Source organism: Pezoporus occidentalis, unplaced genomic scaffold, assembly GCF_034315485.1.
Source record: "Pezoporus occidentalis ecotype Australia unplaced genomic scaffold, CSIRO_AGI_Poc_V1 ctg57, whole genome shotgun sequence".
NCBI lineage: Eukaryota > Metazoa > Chordata > Aves > Psittaciformes > Psittacidae > Pezoporus > Pezoporus occidentalis.
In genome coordinates this window covers 2,987,701-3,007,811 of record NW_026915910.1, presented here as the reverse complement: position 1 = coordinate 3,007,811, position 20,111 = coordinate 2,987,701, and the positions used below count along the sequence as shown (strand labels likewise).

At 41.1% G+C, this 20,111-nt stretch overlaps 1 protein-coding gene across 3 annotated transcripts in view; it reads right to left on the bottom strand.

The window, feature by feature from the left end:
• CLIC5 (chloride intracellular channel 5) overlaps positions 1-20,111 on the bottom strand; it is an 81,240-nt gene that overhangs the window by 50,893 nt on the left and 10,236 nt on the right. Inside the window, exon 1 of one of the 3 annotated variants that reach the window (XM_062638481.1) lies at positions 993-1,369. The exons of the other annotated variants lie outside the window; for them this stretch is intronic. Coding sequence (XP_062494465.1) covers positions 993-1,055 — 63 coding nt within the window. The 5' untranslated portion in view covers positions 1,056-1,369. Of the gene's footprint in view, positions 1-992; positions 1,370-20,111 lie in introns of those variants that run through there. 3 annotated transcript variants of the gene reach the window in all.

The following is a 20,111-nucleotide window of genomic DNA, read 5'->3' as shown; positions in this document are numbered from 1 at the left end:
AAGGGAGGGGATGGAATTTTCTTTCCCAATCATTCAGTACTTTGTTTACAAAGGGTCTGATGTAACTCCTGTATGTTGATAATAATCATATTGATTTACAGGGATGGTTTAGGCTCTGAGAGACCAGACACCTGCATGTTAGATGCGCATAGTGGATTTCAGGCTTAATGTGCATAGAGCTTTCAAACATGCTCTGAACATCAAAAAATCTGAGCTCTTCACTGGGAGTGAAGAGTTTGCATGAAGTTTGCTGTTAATAAGGTTGTATATGTAATATGTTTGAACATCCGATTTTAATGGCAAGATTTTATTAGCCCAAGACTAACAGATGTACCCAATCTGAGACATTCTGAAATCTCACCATGTGACAGATGTACTGATTTTTCTGTATTTTCATTATATCAGTTCCTGTTCTCTGTTACCCTTGCATAAAATCAGCATGAGCTTCAGTCTGGGGAAAATGAGAATAAAATCTGCTTGCTTTTCTTTTTTTTTTAGGAAAAAAAAAAACAAACAAATAAAAAAGTATTGCAGGAAATAATCAGAATATGGCCAGCTTATCTCAATCCTTTTTGGTTCACTTTCTGCTAGTGTTTCAGACCTGACAGCCTCTGCTGTGGTACCAAACCATGGTACCCCTCAGCTCTTCCTGCTTTCTTCCCAAAACTGGAGAAGGAAGTCAGGATTCTTACTGGCTAAACTAAAAAGCCTAAAGTTAGGACACAGCACATTGCAGGCAGCAGGCTAAGAATAACAGGACAAACTCACGAGGGGAGAAATAGCAATAAAACACAGGAACTCTGGCTCTCCCTTCACAACATTACCTAATTCTAATGTCATGAAGGAGAAAGCAGTACAAACGTGTGCGCAGGAGATAACAGGCTGTCAAAGCACCGCTTCCACTCAGCGCCAGAGAATTAAAGTTTGATTATTCAGTAGAAGCCGAGCTGATCTGAGAGTCACACCAGCGTCCAGTTCACAGTGCAACTTACCTTCACAAAGAGCTCAATTTCAGGGTCCTTTCCTTCCCCATTAGCAGCAACAGAGTCTGTCATTTTTCACCCCCAAGGCTACCGGCTGATCTCCCGCTACCAAGTGGCAAAAGGAGGCTTCAACTGCACAGCAGGTGGGTTTCCCTTCCAAACAGCTCTCACAAAGCTCTTAAAACATCATTTGTAAGGATAAGGCTCGAAACCAGCTCAGAAAACAAGTTTGCGGGTAATAAATAAATAATTAAAAGCATAAGAAAAGGCAGGCAGCACAGCAGCAGTCCCTGTTAGGGCTGTGTAGTCCTTCAGAGCAACAAGTGCTGCTGTGCTCTGGTACAGTATCTCATCTGTCAGAGCCGCAGTTCTCGCTGCCTGCCCAAAATAGCCCAGAGCATAAAAAAAGAGGGTGGGGTTAACTCACAGGGGAGGAGACAAGCTCCTGGTACCTACGGCAGGATCAGGCTCTGAGCGCATAATTCTGCTCTTCCCCAATTTCAGTGTTTCTGTTGGTCCCTCCCTTATTCTACAGCTGGGATCACCGGTGATGGGAAGAGGGAAGTTCTGCCTCAGGCTGGTTTCACTGCTTTAAGCAACAGTGATGTTTTTTTCCTTCTTTTCTAAAGAGTGTTTGTCCTGCTTCTGGCTGTTCAAAGTCCTAATACTGCTATTGCTAAGAAAGGTAAGGGGGGGAAAAAGCCTAATTTCCTCCCCCTGTGCATTAGCTGTTACCTTGGCCCAGGAGGGTGCTGAATAGCAGAGCTCTGCCTTGGCGAAAACCCCTTGGCGAAAACAAAGAGGTACAGAACCCAAAAGTGTATACTCTTAGGTGAAAAAAGCACCCAAGGTGCCACCACTTTTGGATGAGTTCAGCAGGAGAGGAATGAGGTTACACGGGAGAATGAAGAGCTTCATGGCCTTGGGAAAATACACTATTTTGGGTCCCATAAGCATTTCTCAGTGCTCAGAGTGCTGGCTGTAGAGGGGGGACAGGAGTGATGATGTGCTGGGGTGGAGTATGATTGAAAACTTTCAAGGGCCTCAGCCTGCTGTTGACATACTGTTGTCATCTATACTCCCTTCCTTCACCCGGCATTCCTTGTGTGGCTCAGAGGTCACCTCACAGCAGCCCTAGACCAGAGGTGGCACTGTAGAAAGGACACAGCTTAAAGGGAGTGCTGGCACAGGAAGGAAGAGCAGCCAAGGCAAAGGGGTCAGTGGGACCTCCTCATCATTGCCCTCAGTGCCTGGGGGTACTCCATCCACACTGCCCTCTGCTCCTGTTTGGGGACCACCGCAGCTCGCTCACAGGCTGTTGGCCACTCACACTGCCAGCCATGAGCAATTCTACCTTGCCTTTCTGACAGAGAGACCTTCTGGGTATAGTTTTGACATGATCAAATGGTTGCCTCTCCTGAAAATGCTCTTAGCTGTGTGCTTTTGTGATGATCTCTAACTCCCTCCCGTGACCCCCAGGCATTTGACACAGGTCCAGAGCAGCAGCAGCCAACATCTCCATGGCTTTTTGGATAAGCTCTACAGGATTTCCCCACAGCTGTCTCATGTGCACTCCACGAAGCACTGAAATGGTTAACAAGTAAATCTCATTATGCTGTTGCAACTGTAATTACAACATAATCAACATTATAATTACTGTAAAAGTGTGCTTATGGTTTTCAGATCTAATTAGCACTCATTCAAATAACTGGAAGGTTAACTGGAAGAGAATTAAGTGTTATTACTCCTTTGATTTCAAATTTTTACATGTAATTTTTGGAATAGGCACATTAATTACCAAACATTTATTGTATAATTATTCCTAGGCCTACCGGCAAACTTCCAGGGACATGGGCTAAGTGTACTTACATGTGGTAAAAAGAATCATTGCATTGTAATGATATATTACAGCTATAAAAATCTGCCAGAAACCAAAGTGTAGTCACCCTATCCCTAAAATCCATCCCTAAGTAATGTATTATCAGATATCACAGAATCACAGAATGGTTTGGGTTGGAAGGGACCTTGAAGATCAACCATAGGATTATATGATTTTGGTTTTGCTGAAAAACTGTTTGGTTTCATTTGCACCTCGTGTGATAACATAATTTCCCTTTAATGAGGGTTTCTGGAAACAAAGGGAATTGAGTCATCTTGACTGAGGTTACCTTTAGCTCCAGCCTCATTGAGAACACTGTTTTGATATAGATAAGGTCTTTGAACAGTTTAAATCACAGGAGAGTATATATCAACTCTGGAAGAGAGAATACTGCTAGCCATGAGAACAGTAAGGAGGTAATAGTGCTAATGCTAAACCAAAATGTTTAAATACAATCAGCATTCAAGGTATCAGTGCTTATAAGATGTGATGCATGTGACCTATTTAGATGCCTATTTTAGAATGAAAATATGTGCCCTGGAAGTGCCTATTTTTTTTCACTGGTGATAAAGGCAGCCCAGGGTAACAAGCTTAGATAAAGACATTATTATGGTCAGACAAATCCTGCTGTAATTATTAAGTAAAAGAAATCTGTAGCTTTAGTGCCTGATTTTTATGCACGTGTTCTCTCCCACTTCAGAAGCTGTGCATACCTTGCGCTTCTGAAAGTTACAGTCTAGAGGTATCAATTTTGGTAGAGATTCAATGTGTCAAAACATTTAAATCCCTCCTTCCCAATTACTGTCTGGGTTTAGTGGCACATTATAATCAGTTTGCAAGACAAAGGTTATTGTGCTGAGGCTCAGCAAAACAGAAGGGAAACTGTGCAAGACAGAGAAAGGAGCTAAGATGCCCTGAAGCCGTCTCCATCCTGACCCAGATATAACCTAGTGCAGGAACAGGCCTGACCCCATCTAATTCAAGATGCTTCTGGGCAGCAGTGCCCCTGGAAGGTCCCTCCCCCGTCCACTTTCACCTTTGAGGCACCACCTTGCACTCATCCCCTGCCCCAGGACTTGATATGAGGTGCTCAGGGGCTACAGAAGCTGTAGTGTGGATACTACACACCTGTTATTCCAGCTGTGCTTTAAATTTCCACATAGAAAATAACCCAGCCCACCTCAAAAACTTTCTGACTTTCAGAAATCTCCCTACAGAACCCTAGAACAGACCAAGAAAATGTGTCCTTGCTCATATAAATGCTGTGGGGTTTTTTAAATAAATCCTGAAAGCTGGATTTAAGATAAACAATGTAGGAGGCAGTGAGTAGGAGGAAATATAAATATATATATGTGCACTACTTCAGGAGTCTATTCATGCATTTACTGCTTTGCTGTCATATAAAACTGACTTATCACTTACATCTGGGTGGAACCTTTTTGACTACAATGGTGGTTACTGCCTACACAGCTCTGTTTTGTGTTGTGAAATCATCTCTTTCTTCAGCCAAATTAAGGGGAAGATACTGATAAATAATTAGTACACTCTTATTTTAATGCAAAGAATGGGTCTCTTGGTTTGGCCTATCATTTGCTCCAAAGTCAGAAGTAGCAGAGGCTTTGAGTTACGTACAAGAATATTAGATACTGAATTATGAACTCTTCATAAGCCAAGACATTATAGTTTGAGGTTTTTGAGCTATATAAGCGAATATGAGCATGTCATCCCATTAATAAAAGAAAAGGACAGCTTCAGAAAAGGAACCGCCACATCTCCACATAAGACCTCTATTGTAGCTGAACTCTGACACGCTATCAGCTTTCATGAGCCTGATCCAAGCTTCACTTCCAGCAAAGATTTGTTCTGAGGGGGTGAATCAGAGGCCAAGCATCCAGAATGTAATTCTATCATGGAGTTCTCCAGCAGACCGCTAAGTTACCACGAAGGATCATGGCACGGATCTCCCTTGGTAATGCCACCCAGCTCATTCTGTGAGCAGGGTATTACAAGTTGTATACAACACAAGTAACATTTTTCATATTGTGAAAAAACCTCCATGATGGATGAAAATAATAGAAGTCTTCGTGCAGCTGCAGTAAATGGCATTTGAGGCTATGATTTTAGCTGGGAACTATTTAACTGCTCAATTGCCTAGAAAAATACAACTAAGCAGCAACCAGGCACTAAGCAAGCATGTTTGAACAGGTTATGACAATATGTCTTCCAGGAACAAACTGAATTACTGGTAATGTGCAACTGCAGTTACTGCATTGCTGGTAGCTTCAATATGCTACTTATTTCACAAGTTAACAAATGCAAGGAACTAATCCAATAAATTTAATTTCATTTTGAATTACAATGTGTCACTATCAAGTTCTTGTTTAATCTTCAGGAAAATCAAAAGGGATTTATCTCAGATATTTGGGCTCAGACTGCATGTTCCCTGCCCTAGATGAACAAGACATGCAATGATGTACAAAGTTCTTCTCCTCAGCCTCATGCCAAAGCTGGGTAAGCAGGTATTTTCCCTCAATTCCAGAGATGTACAGTGCCTAAAAACATGCTGGTTTGATGGAAGAACTGTGATTCTGTTCTTTCTTATAAACTGTCCCACTCTCAAAAGCATGCCACAAAAGACATCAAGTGATACAACAAGCATGCAGACTGAATGACCCAAGGTGGGGATTGGTTGGCAAAACCTAGGCCAGAAAACTTTGCAATCATTTAACTGGCTAATTTGACATAGCCCACTCTGTATCCCCAGATATTATGAATCCATTATAGTTATGAGGTACAGCAGATCTCCTTCATCTTTTTATGAACGTGCAATATTTTAGCTCTAAAGGTCTCTGGCTGTTTAATGGAATGAGAGATGACTAGAATCATCTCAGACAGGATTTTTGCAAAGTGAATTTTTCTATATAGTTATGTTCTCACATGGATGCAGTAGCAACCTTTGCTGTAGCATTAATAAGCATTAACAAGCATTAACACCCTCAAGATATAACCCCACTGCTGTTCAGTGTGAAGAGGGATTTCATTATGGATAATTATCTCAGCAGTCATGTTGAGACAGTCACAGCTAACCATTCATGAGGAAGTGCAACTTAAAAGGTACAAAATCATCTCCTAACGATGTGCTCAGTAGAGGGGCTTCTAGAGGGCAATAGTTTATTCCTTTATTTCTTTATTTTGCTATCATTCCCAAACTGTCATTTCTGTTAAAAACAAAAGGTATTTCTAAACAGGGCTGAGACTGCTCTGGAAAGAGGTATTGTAGGGGATACAATGGAGAGCATTACAGATTGTCCCAAACTGTGAGCTATATGGACAGTGATGAAAGGAGGAATGTAGATATCTTTAGCCCTTGCTTTTCAAAATAAAACCTCCATACTGTTAAGCATGATGAAGAAAAACAACAGCAAGTAAGTGTGATGTACATGTTATTGCTGACTCTACTGTCACACAACTATAGTGACATTTTACTTATAAGTTTGCAACAGAGTAAGTAATGTATATCCCTGTTTTACAAGTGTTCTTAGTGCAAGTTCCTATTTAGATTATGATAATTTCTTTGAATGCTTCTTGTCATTAATTAAGTCTAAATTAATTAGGATTTGATCCATGAACAAGGAAACAAGGATTAAATCTCCCCAAGCAAAAGACAAGCACACAACACACTCTCCAATACCAATTATGGATTATTTGCAGCAAGTGTTCAAAATGGTATGTACAACACACGTGGGTCTCAGGCTCGGTTTCAATTACCCCCAGTAGGTAAAGCGCAAAGAACACACAATTGCTGCTGATTTTGCTTGATAGATTTGTGTTTCGCTCTGTTGTTCAGCAAACAATTCAGCTGAAAGCAGAAATTACTTTCTATATTCTGAGGCACATTATTTCTAAAAGATGAAGCCTTTAACAACCCAGTTTGAAGTTCCTTGTGACTCAGGCTAGTTCCCATGGGTTCAAACATTGGCCTTAGTGATGTTTAGTTGTGCCAGAGGAAGCCATAAAGAACCTGTGCATGGATTGTGTGTGGATCTGCATAGCAGTACAGGATCCCCTATGGTGTATGTATTATTCAGCTAAAGAAAGGACCTCTGGCTTTCTGCTCCCTGATAAACCCACTCTTATTCCGTGTGAAATAGCAGGTATCAACATCTTTACATCTCTCCATGGCAGCAAAGTTTAACCTCTGCTTATGTTATGGTCCACCTCCTCAATGGCAGTACCATACGCCTGGGTTAACGCAGGTGGCTGAGCTGGAGCCTTATAGTGAACTGTAGAACTCTTCCATTCTCCTTAGAAAATTGCCCTCATTCATTTTTCATTTCACCTTTTGGTACTTATGTGATAAGGTTTCCATAAAGTTTGCCAGTGAACAAGCTCACTTTCCTTAGCGCATCACTTCGAGCTGTTATTAAATGAACGGTGCGTTGTTTGGGGCTGTTTTCCTTCTTTCTTCCATATAAGAGCTCACCGTCTTGAAGCACCTGACATTGACTTGGTGATATCTCATTTCAGTTTTTGTTTGTTGATGGACCCTTCTCCCTGCAGAGTTAATGCAGACAACCAGGATGAATCAGAGTAATATGGTTAGTTGAGCACAGAAGTGAACCCCTCATGTGCATCTACGCTCTCACGTTAGTAGATTTTTCATTGGTGACCACCATGCACAGGTTACTAGGACTAGAGACCATGTCCCACATCCTTAAAGTAAAGATAGTGGTGTCAATTGTTAAAGAAGAGCTTAGATTAAGACTGAAAGGAAACCTTAGTGTGAAATTCACTCTGAACACAGTCTGAATAGTGATACAGTCTTTTTGAGCCTGTCAGAGTTGGGAATACTGGGTGGTTTAACTAGGGAGATGAAGATTTTTACTTTTTTTCCTCTTAAGTAAAAAATTAAAAAAAAAAAAATAAAAATCACTTTTTCCAAAATTCACAATTTTCACAGAGCATCTCGCAGGCATCACTTTTACAAGGAAGGTGTGGGACCTCAGTTGCCTGGAAGCAACCTCATAGACCACCAAAATGCCCAGTCATCTTTGCAGTCTCACTGCTCTGACCTTGGTGACGATGATACAGGTCTGTGGAAAATGGACTAGTTTTTCCTGGGAGACCTACATCAGTTCAGAAAGTGCTAATTAGATACTATTAGCAACATCCACTCATTCCTAGTCAAGCAGCAAGTGATGCCAGACTAACTAAGAAATATATATAAAGCTACCTCATGATGTTGAGAGAAAGCCTGAATTCCCCTGCAGAGGATGGCACCAATAAGAGCCTCTCAGCTTATCTCTTGGCTTCATGTTAACTCAGAAAACTGGCTTTCAGAGAGGAAAAGCAGAAAGTTCAGAAGGGTGAAGTTAGATGTGCTGTAATGATTGACTCAGCTCTGTATCTCAATTAGGTGGAAGCCAGTGTGGGTGTTTCTACCACCTCTGCTCATGCTGGGTCTCCTGACCAGGAAAAAGATGACTTCAGTCTGCAGAACTGCTAAACCATCATCTTCTTTTATCTAGTTTGACACAGGAGATCTCTCAGCTAAGACAGCACAAGGTAATTGAATGTTCTTATCAAAGGGGAAATGGCTAAGCAGTTATAAATAACCTTTTCAGAAAATAAAATGTATCAAATCAAAACTGAAGGCAAGTTAGCTGGGTCCTGTTAATCTTGCAGGATGTTATAAACCTTGCAGTGTATTATTATAAACCAGAAAAAAACAAAAAACAAAAAAACAACCCAAAACCAAAACTCTAACTAAAATGAAAGGGTATCTACACATACAAATTTCATAGTGCAAAGTTTCATAAAAACAGAGAACTTCTGGAATAAATACATGAGGAAATAGTTTAATATTGATAGGGCTGATACTGCCACCAATTTTAAAGACTTCCTAATGCTTTCCCAATTACACCCTGTTTTCAATTTAATGTAACTTTCGCCAGAGTTTCAAAGAGGAGCTGTTCAATGTAGCTATGTCCCTTCTTTATTCATCCAAAGCACTTCAGACACCCAAAGGTTTTTCTTGCAATGCAATCAACCACTGAAGTCTCTGGTCCCCCCAAGACTACAGTTTAAAACAGAAGACAGGCAGAGTTTGGCTGGGAACAGAAAGGCAAGGAAGTGACCTGATTTCCCCAGAACCAACAGCAAGGCTAAGAACACTCCCAAACTCTTCAATGTCAGCTTAGTCAAACCATTGTCAAACAAAACCACATTTGTTTTTCCAAGTGTTCGGAATTCTGTCATCATAGAGTATGCTCCTCATACAGGTAATTATGTGAGCATATTTACAACATTCTTGCACACAAACCCACAGATATTCTGCGGGCACACTTCCAAAGACACTACTCCAGCCCACCTGTCATGCTCTGCTCAGAAAATCTGGCCTTCAGTTTATGTCTTTTTTGTATCTTTGAAATAGAACTTGGTTACTTCCCCCATGAGTCACACAGTCCAGTGCGTATGTCCTTACTTGAGGAGTTAATTGTTAGGGGAATGAAGCAGCAGAATGTGCTTCGGTCATATATTTGCAGGGGCTTGGAGAACACCGTCTCCTCCTCCCTCGCTGGCAGTCAGGAGGCAATGCCAGGACAGCCCTGCTGCTCGCTGCGCTTTTATACCAGCACTATTTTTAGCTGTTATCAGCTGCAGGGTGCAAGGCCAATCAGCGCCGGATGCCTGCAAGAAACTCTGCTCCCGTTCAAACTTCACTCGCCCTGCAGCCTCACAGGGAGGAGCCAAACGACTGCATCTGCTACTCCAAACTGCTGCCCTGCTGCTGTTCGCTATAGGGGCTCATTAACACAGCAACGCGCCAGCGCACCGAAGTGCACGAATAGTTAGGTCCATCATGAAGTTACTGATTCAACAGATAAGCACCATGTTTGGTGAGTATAAGTAGACTTCAAGCACCTCATAAAGTCCATTAAAGTATGCAATCCTGTGGGATGATATATATATATATGTACATATAAAACAATCTGTGTGGTTTTTACAACACTGTTCTTTTTTATGTCACCTTGTAACTATGCACTATGTAACTAGAAACCACTTACTGTGGATTATTTACAAATCCATGTGCTCACCAATGAAAGGGAAGAAAGACTGGTGTCTCATCAAAACAGGACACAACTAAATTTGTGCAACAAAGTTTTGATACTGGGCTTTTCCCAGCATATTTATTTAGTGACTTTTCACAGAAACATGACTTTGTAGTAACTTCTTTAGGCTTAGAGAAATGGATGTTGGGGTTAAACAGTTTAGACATAGACCTCCAGAGTTTTGATCAAATACATCTTAAATTAAATCCAACAATGGTACAAATACATGTGAGCAGAAGTCAGAATCACAGAATGGCTGGGGTTGGAAGGGACCTCTGGAGATCATCTAGTGCAACTGTCCTGCTAAAGCAGGTTCACCCAGAGCACGTTACACAGGAACACATCCAGGCAGGTTTTGAATTTCTCCAGACAGGGAGACTCCACAACTTCTCTGGGCAGCCAGTTCTAGTTCTCCGCCACCCTCAAAGTAAAGGAGTTTTACCTCAAATTCAGACATAACTTTCCTTGTTTCAGTTTGTGCTCCTTGCCCCTTATTCTGTCACTAGGAACCACTGTCTGACCCCATCCTCTTGACACCCACCCTTAAAATACTTGTATGCATTGATAAGATCCTCTCTCAGTCATCTTTTCTCAAGGGTAAACAGGACCAGCTCTCTCAGCCTTTCCTCATAAGAGAGATGCTCTGGTCCCTGATCATAGCCCTTCAGTGGACCCTCTCTAGTAAGTCCTTGTCTTTCTTGAACTGGGAAGCCCAGAACTGACATAGTACTCCAGATGTGGCCTCATCAGGGCAAAGCAGAGAGAGAAAATAAACTCCCTTGACCTGTTGGCCACATCTTCCTAATGCAGCCCAGGATACCACTGGCCTTCTTGGCCACAAGGGCACATTGCTGCTGGCTCATGGACCAAAACTCCCAGGTCCTTCTCCACAGAGAAGTGACCCAGCACTTGCCTTCATTGAAATTCGTCAGGTTCCTCTCCACCCAAGTCTCCAACCTGTCCAGGTCTTGCTGAATGGCAGCACAGCTTTCTGATGCAACAGCCACTCCTCCCAGTTTTGTATTATCAGCAAACTCAATGAAGGTACACTCCATTCCTTCATCCAGGTCATTGATGAGTAAGTGGAACAAGACTAGACCCCAGTACTGATCCCTAGGGGAACACTGCTACTACAGGCATAAACTAGACTCGGCACTGCTGATCACAGCACTGAGCTCTGCCATTCAGCCAGTTCTCAATCTGCCTCACTGCCCACTCATCTAACCCACACTTCCTGAGCTTACCTATGAGGACGTTATGGAAGACAGTGTCGAAAGCCTTGTTGAATCAAGGTAGATAACATGCACTGCTCTCCCCTCACCTACATAGTCAGTCATTCCATCATAGAAGGCTACCAGACTGGTCAAGCATGATTTTGCCTTGGTGAATCCATGCTGACTACTCCTTATAACTTTTTTTTCCTCTACATGCTTAGGGATGACATCCAGCATGAACTGTTCCCTCCCCTCAGGAATGGAGGTGAGGCTGCCAGGCCTGTGTAGCTTCCTGCATCCTCCTTCTTGACCTTTTTGAAGACTGCTGTGATATTGGCTTTCCTCCAGTCCTCAGGCACCTGCCCTGTTCTCCATGACCTTTCAAAGGTGATAGAGAATGGCTTAGTGACAACATCTGCCAGCTCCCTTGACACATGTTTGGCTAAATGATCTCTAACCCAATCCTCCTCAACCAAGGGAAAGTGATAGAGGGTTGAGACCATTACAAAAGCAGTAAAAACTGAACTAAAGAAGGCATTCAGTAACTCCACCTCCGTAAGAGAGAAATTAAATACCTATAAATTGAGATGCAAACTTCTGCTCCTTCCATTTGCTTCTGAACTAGTTCTCAAGCTACAGCGATAGTGGTGAGCTTCAGATTCTGAGATTTCCCAAAGAACAGTAACACAGAGAAGTGAACAACCCCATCCAAATGCCAATTAAGGATCCAGAGAGAAGCCCTCTAAAGCTGTTGAACTTAAGACTGATGCCTGGTGTCTGTGCCTACTCTTAACACCAATGGGACAGTGGGAATCATGCCCTGCTGATCATCTGCTGGCAGATCAGGGAACCTTACAATTGTGTCAGGAAAACTGTTTCTGAAAGGAAAACAGGTGTCAGGATAAGTGAAAAACTGAAAAGCACCAAGAAATTAATGAAACTTTCTGTCTGACTCTAATGTGTTTATAACAGGACAGCTCACCACAAACAGAATGATGTGTTTACTTTAACAACCATAGATATCATAAACCAAGAGATTATTAGAGAATCTTTTATGCCATTTGTTTAGTCTAGCTATAAAAGTAGAAGTAACCTGAGACAGGATGCAACTGTGAAAAAAAAGTCACTTTGTGGAAAATAGGTACATGTGGAAGGGGATTAATATGACAACTGGCAGAAATGGAGACAAAAAGGAATGGTTGGTTTAGTCCCAAAACATCTGAGGAAGTCTAAGCCTGAACTGACTTTAAAAACTGCTAAATGAAAGAGTGAATGCTAATGGACCATGCTGGCACAAGAACAAGGAGGTATTAGTGGCATATGAATAAATGTCATTTGGAAATTAAGGTGTTGAACCATCACAGCAGTGATGTTCTGAAACACATTTCCAAAATGAATAATAATGGCCACTTAGTTTTTAGATCAACATTGAACAGTTTATGAATTATGTATTACACGATGAGGCTGTCTGTTTCATGGATGTATTTCATATCCCTAAAGGTCACCTCCAACCCTATGAAATGTTTTTCAGATTACCAGGAACCCCAAAAAAGTGATTTTGGTAAGTGGACAGAAACCTTTCTGTGCCTTATGCTTCTAAACCTATAAGCAGGAAAATGTTTTTCTCACAGGAGATATGTTCTTGATTTTTACTCCATTAACACTCATAGGTTGCTTTGAGGTTACTACATGGAGGCTGCAACAGAAAATCAATTAACCTGTGAATTGAAACCCTGGTTTCAAACACTTCTTGCCTGTACTGACACCTGACCTGCACACTAACCAGCTCACTTCTCATCAGCTCCCGATTGTATCATTGTAACTTCACAAAGGTCACTGACATCTTACAACATTATCAGAGATCACAGAATCATAGAATAGTTAGGGTTGGAAAGGACCTTAAGATCATCTAGTTCCAACCCCCCTGCCATGGGCAGGGACACCTCACACTAAACCATGTCACCCAAGGCTCTGTCCAACCTGGCCGTGAACACCGCCAGGGATGGAGCATTCACAACCTCCCTGGGCAACCCATTCCAGTCCCTCACCACCCTAACAGGAAAGAATTTCTTCCTTATATCCAATCTAAACTTCCCCTGTTTAAGTTTTAACCCATTACCTCTTGTCCTATCACTACAGTCCCTAATGAAGAGTCCCTCCCCAGCATCCCTACTGGCCCCCTTCAGATACTGGAAGGCTGCTATGAGGTCTCCACGCAGCCTTCTCTTCTCCAGGCTGAACAGCCCCAACTTTCTCAGCCTGTCTTCATACAGGAGGTGCTCCAGTCCCTGATCATCCTCATGGCCCTTCTCTGGACTTGTTCCAACAGTTCCATGTCCTTTTTATAAAGATGTACCAACAGTACAAAGTCAATCATAACTGTATTATTAATTGACATGGAAAGGATTACCTAGAGATCAAAATATAAAAGTCACACCTTTAGACAACAAATCAATGACTCATTTTAGAGTGACATGACACCTCCCATTATTTTTTTCCCACAGAAGGTAGTTTCATAGAGGTTCATAACATCTGCCATTAGACAGCTGTAAATATTTTAAAAGTTGCCACTGATACAGGAAAAATATTCAGGGCTCCTCTGCAGCCACAATCACAGTGCATGAGAGGACATTAATATGAAAAATATTTCTAAAATGGACCATTAAATAAAGTTGCAGGGCAGTGGAAAACTTTCCTCCAATACAGCGTTTTATGACCCAAAGAAACAAAGCAAATTTTCTTTTCACAGTTAAAATTTTAAACTGTGTTGGAACTGGTAGCTGGGAATGCAAATCTAGCATATTAAGTTGGCTTTTCTCTTCTACTTTGGTGTCTAAAATAAAAAGTAACTATAAAACAAATACACTTGAAAGAAACATATATGGGGGTGCTGTTAAGAAAGGGATAAAGGTTGACAGAAGTTAAAGAAAGCGTGCTGGTTCTCAGTCTTGGAAAGACACTGAAATGTATTAGATTATTTTATCTGAGTAAATTAGTGAACAGCCGAAGCGCCCAACATTGCAATGTTTGTTTGCTATTGCACTTCAGCTGTTGCCGAGTGTGGCCACTGAGAGAAAAAGGAAAATTAAATAGCCCAGAAAAAAAAAAAAAAAAAGTTAGTCTGAAGTTTGTTTCCAGATACTCATTACCAGAATTAACTTCTAGTCTAGTCTAGTAATCCATGCTTTGTACTTAAGCTGTCACTGGTGGCATTCAGTTTATTTAACTTCAGGTGATAATGCCATTGTACTCAGTGAAAGTTTATGGCTTGATTCAGTTGCCTAAACCCAGCAGCATTTCAGAGACCCTACAATAGCTGAGGAAACCTGTAAACATATATGAGAAAGGATCTAAGTGAGACCCTTGGCAGAGGCAGCTGGAGGCCAGGAGGGAAGCCTTAAGGCAGCATTGGACACCTCTGTTTAGAAAACTGAATTAGGTCCTTACTCAATAGAACAAATGGCATTTACCAAATAAACCCCACCCTACAGCTGATGCCTACGACCACAAATACGAACATCCCTTTGCACTATTTCAGATAGCTTATTGATGTGAAAGGAGCCTAGACTTCCTGCAGAGATGCAGTTAGCAACTTAGCTTACAGACGCACCTTAGGCTGGGTGAGCAAAATCCAACCCTTCATAGAGTCAGAGAGAAGTTTGGGTTGGAAGGTACCTTGAAGCTCATCTAATTCCAATTCCCCTGCATTGGGCAGGGAGACCTTCCAATAGACCAGGCTGCTCAAAGCCCCATCCAGAGCAGAGCAGGAAAGCAGCTTTTTGCTTACAGATTCCAAATATTTACATGTATCAGTTGCAGTTGCTCTGAAGTGATTATCTATTATTGGTTTGAAAAACGTCTGTCTCAGTAGAGCTGCTCTTTAGCTACTTCTGCAATAAACAAAAATAATACAAAACCCTCTGTATTGGACAGAAACTATTTAACAATGACGATGCTGCTACATAGATAATTTTTCAGGGACAGCAAAGAAGTAATCAATCCACAAATCCACAAATTTTTCTCTTGTAAAATGTAGGAGCTGAGATGTTTCAAAAGAAAAGAACAACCCAAGCTGGTACAACAGTCTTATTTCCAGAACATCAAAGAGAAAGTCACAAAAAGGAAAATATAAGGAAATGAATAAATAAATCCTGTTTTCATTTTCTCTCAGTATGACCTACATATTTACATTGTATTTGCAATTGCTGCAATCACAGTGCAGTAACAATTTCCTAGACAATACAGGTACTTATTTTGAAGCTGTTGCTACGTTACTGTGCTATACCCAGCCACAGTCACTGCTGGAGCCAAAAGCTGAAGGTGGCATGGGAGTGTCAGCTGAAAATTGATTCATGGACCTTTCTGGAGGCAGAAAAGGTGCATGAACAACGCACAGACTCAGCAGAGATCAGAAGCAAGGCCTTTTACTCTTTGTATCTAAAAGATTAACCAAATTGCTATGCCCTGCTGCTAAAGCGCATGTTATGTTTATGACTGATAGCTGAGAACTGGATGTTATCTGTAACAGAACGGCCATTTGCTAATCTTTCACACACGCACACAGTGCAATTCAGATAAGCATAAATCAAACTATGAAGACACTACAGTTTTCCTCCTCAGAAATAAAGGTTGCATTGCTTCTAGGTTTATATGTTAGATATAAGATTACCCATGACAAGGTAGAAGAGCTAGCCATAAAGGCATGTTGTATCTGCATAGCATGATGTGGAGATGCTGTAGGTCTATCTCTAGTCTCTGAGTTAGTAAAGCAAAAGCATTGGTGATAGTCCCCTCCACACAGGATTTATATTAAAGCAATTTTCTGACTCCAAAACCATACTGTTTTCAGGGATGGGTGATCAGAGTCTGGTTGCACCACTAAAAGAATCCTAGTGTTCTTGGAGTCAAATGGCAGGCACAAACTGTGCAAGAGTACTGCATTACACCTGCTGGAAAACAGGCGAGTGATAAAGGGTTGAGACCATTACAACAGCATTTACTGGGAAAACATCAGGGCTAGAACATGAACTTTGCAATCCTAAACAGAAGGTTAAAGGATACACAAATACGCTAAAATACAGCAGATAAAGTGTTCCAACTAGAGAGCTGGACAGACAATTAATTAAAGAGGTGCTTGCTGCAGTAAATTTTATTTGCACTGCTAAATACACTACCTGTACCTGAAAAATGGAGCTGAAGAAATATATAAGTTAACTGGTAAAGGACAAAAAAAGAATCCCCAACTCAAAACCAAAAAACAACAAAACCCACCCTAAACCAAAAGAACCCACAACACACCAAACCACTCCAGTTTAGAAATGATGACTCAAGCTTGAAGGCAGGATGAAAGAACTGAATTTGTTTAGTCTAGGAAAGCAAAGACTGAAGGGAATTTGATATATCTTCTAGTACATAAAGGACCTATCTATTAAAATACAAAAATAGCTCTGAGCAACAGAATTTTAACAAAGGAAAATTTCTGTTTCAGGAGAATAATTAAGCATTGACAGAGACTAATAGGTGTAAGTGCTGAATCTGCATCACTGAATGTTTTCAAAGAAGCATCTGCTGGGGATAGTCTAGATAAGGCTGAGAGCAGGAAAACACATCACTTGATATTGCAGGCTTGTATTTCCATACTTAATTGTACTTGTAAACTGTCTTAAGTAAGACTATTTTTGAGCAAAAAACATCTGTTAATTTCATTTAAATTATCAAAAAAGCCAACATCCTATCACATTAGGATATTGGCTCCCTGTCAGTGATTTCTTCTGTGCATGTACTAACTTGTAGCAAAAAGCCAAATTGCTATAATTTTATGTAAATATAGAGCATTACACCTACCACCTGGCTTCAGCCATTTTCACAAGGGTAGGACATGGGAATGCCTGCACAGAGAAGCTGTGGATTCTCCACCTTTGGAAATACTCACAACCTGACCAGACATGGCCCTGGCTCTGAGTAAAGGGTTGGACTAGACAATCTCCAGAGGTGCCTTCCAGCATCCATAACTCTGTTATGCCAGCACAGTGACTCAACATGCATGTTCACCATGCTAAATGACTGCATTAAATTAGTAGTGTTTGCACTACACAAGGTGTTTATTGCTTGGGGTGAAGAATTACCTTCCTTGAGGGACCTGTGCTCCTGTAGCACAAATGTGTACAGAGAGGGTACAATCTGCAGGTTGTCAATAAACCAGAAGGGCAGTAATTTTCTTCTGAAAAGAAAATAGAGGGACTATTCTTTAAGTAACAACTCAAGTTTCACAAAGACAAAAAATTAACATTTTCAAAGAAACTCATCCATCGGAACACACACTTGGCTAAACAGGGAAATGCAGCCTACAAGTGAAAAGGCTGGACCTCCGAGCAACAAGTACAATCAGGTCAAGCTGTCCTCTGCACTCAGCAACATAGCCTGTATGTCAGTCATATTTCCATTTACATTGCAAAGGCTTTTGTTTGAAGAAATTACAATGTTACTGAAAGGGCATTGAGATGGCGGTTACAAGCCTGGACATGCTGGATTCACACAAGCATCTCCATTTTGGCATGTGCTATATTCTGCTATTAAAGGTACAGGAAATTCCTTGATGAAAGCCAAAATAGCACATCCTGAAATAGTCTACTGGCAGTGACATAGTTACCAATCACCAGTGAAAGATGAGCTAACGTGATTTAAACATTTTCTTGGTGTCTAATAACACAGAATGGGCTACAGAAAAGATTATCCAGTCCAACTGAAATTATGGTCCTATTGCAACAATATAATATCCTGATGAAGTTGAAATTCTGTCCGAGGCAGTGCACTGCAACTAAGCCAACTAGATGGTAAATTAGATGTCATTTAATCTGCCACTTCCTCTGGTTTTCAGTGAGCAGCGACCTCTGTCTGACACTCACGTGTCCAGCCACTCACACTTATTAGTGCTACGAACAAAGGAAGAAATAAATAGTGGCAACTGTCATTACCACTACTGTCCCACAGCAAAAGGTCCTGCTGTTAATGTCTGCAGAAAAGAGCAAATCCAGAAGGTATACCCAATTTCAGAGCCACACTGGTTTCAGGTGGACCATTGGAGAAGGGAACAAACTATGAATAACAGGCATTGATATAACTGAGTTGATTCCTACATGCAAGAAGCAATAGCCCTCAGGTATTTCACAACTGTTGTTATATATTACTCTACGACCTTCTGTTTTATAGGCTTTTGCTATCTAGATAATTAAAGATAGCAAAGCTGGATCTGCACTCCATGGAGTTAGTGCTTTATTACCTTGATACCAGAAAGAAAGAAAAGCAAATATCCAAACTGAAATGTCGCTCATTTCTCAAGGAACAAAACGCTGTCACAGGAGTTCAGGTCAGCCACCCATAGGGCAGTATCCAGTACCCTGCCTATCAGGCCTCCAGCTCCTGCTGGGAGAGGATCACCTGAAAGACTCATGTCCCATCTTCCAGCTAGGTAGGGATGGACTGGGGCTCAAGGACACCTTAAAGGCGCCAGGCACTTACGTTTTGGCAAGTGAGTTGAGTCCAAAGTTTTCACTTCTCTCTAGATCTGCTGATAAGCCCCTTTACGAGATCCCCAGCTACTCTGTACAACAAAGCAAGGAAAAACACTTCCTTGATCCTTCCCCAGGACAGTTCTTTTCAAAATACCCCTCTTCTCACCTTTCAGAAATTCAAATTAACCCATCATCTCTGCTTGAACAGGAACATCCACACTCCTTTGCTTTTCTTGTGCATAAAGAGAGGACATCATTATTTTGAAGCAAGAGGAATGTGGAAGAATAAGGAATGGAGATTATTTTAAAAGCAAAATGCAACACTCACGTTGCTAACACCCGTGTTGTTGCCAACAAACAAAATACAATCGTTATGACTTTTCAAACGTGTATGTAGGACTACTAGCAGAGACATAAACTTGAACCAACACCATAGATCTTACTTTGTCTAAATTATTAACATAAGTTTAGCAACAACCATGATCCAGTCACAGAAATAGGACAGCTACTGCTGCAGAGTCATACAGTGTGTTATAAAGTTAAAAAGGCCAACTGCCCTCACAGATGGCTCTCATAGACCAATCCTACAGAAACCAGCGGCAGTAAGCATGGACTCAGAATGGTTCATGACCTAGCAACTAGTAGATACTCCCTCTCCTGAAGGATGCTCACCTTTCTACCAGATTAGCTGCAGTTATATTAAAATTCAAGAAAAATGGCTGAAGTTGTACAGTTTGTCTTATGCAAAGTAAGACTGAGTAACCTGACAGCCATTTCTGGTTTTGCTGGTTTGCTATTGGTTTTGGTGTATTTGGTTTTTATGTTTTGGGGGTCTTTTTGTTTGGGTTTTATTAGTATTATTATTAATTTTTGTATTAGTATAATTATTATTTTTGTATCAATAATTTAAATTATCAACCTTTATGCAAAAATTACAAAAGCGGTCATGAAGGACTATCACATAGAGAAAAGAGACATGAAGGGGGCACAACATCAACTTTTCATGGAATCATAGAATGGTTTGGGTTTGAAGAGACCTTAAAGATCATCCAGTTCCAATCCCTCTGCCATGGGCAGGGGCCCAGGTTGCTCAAAGCCCATCCCACCTGGCTTTGAACACTTCAGGCACCCTGTCATCTACAGGAATACATAACAGAAAGGAAAAATATTTAAATCATATCTTTCTTAATGCATTCAAGAGAATCTCAAAATTTGGTTGACACTTCATGGAAGCACTCTTCTTTATCCTACCCATGAATGTTGGATAACTTTTTAAAGCCGTTTTCCAAGAAATCGAAGGTTTACAAGAGAAATCAAATGAAGTATTAGGAGAGTCCACCACATCATTTGATCTCCCCTAGCTCATACAAAATAATCAGCATTTCATACCAATGCAAATGTTACAGTGTGCC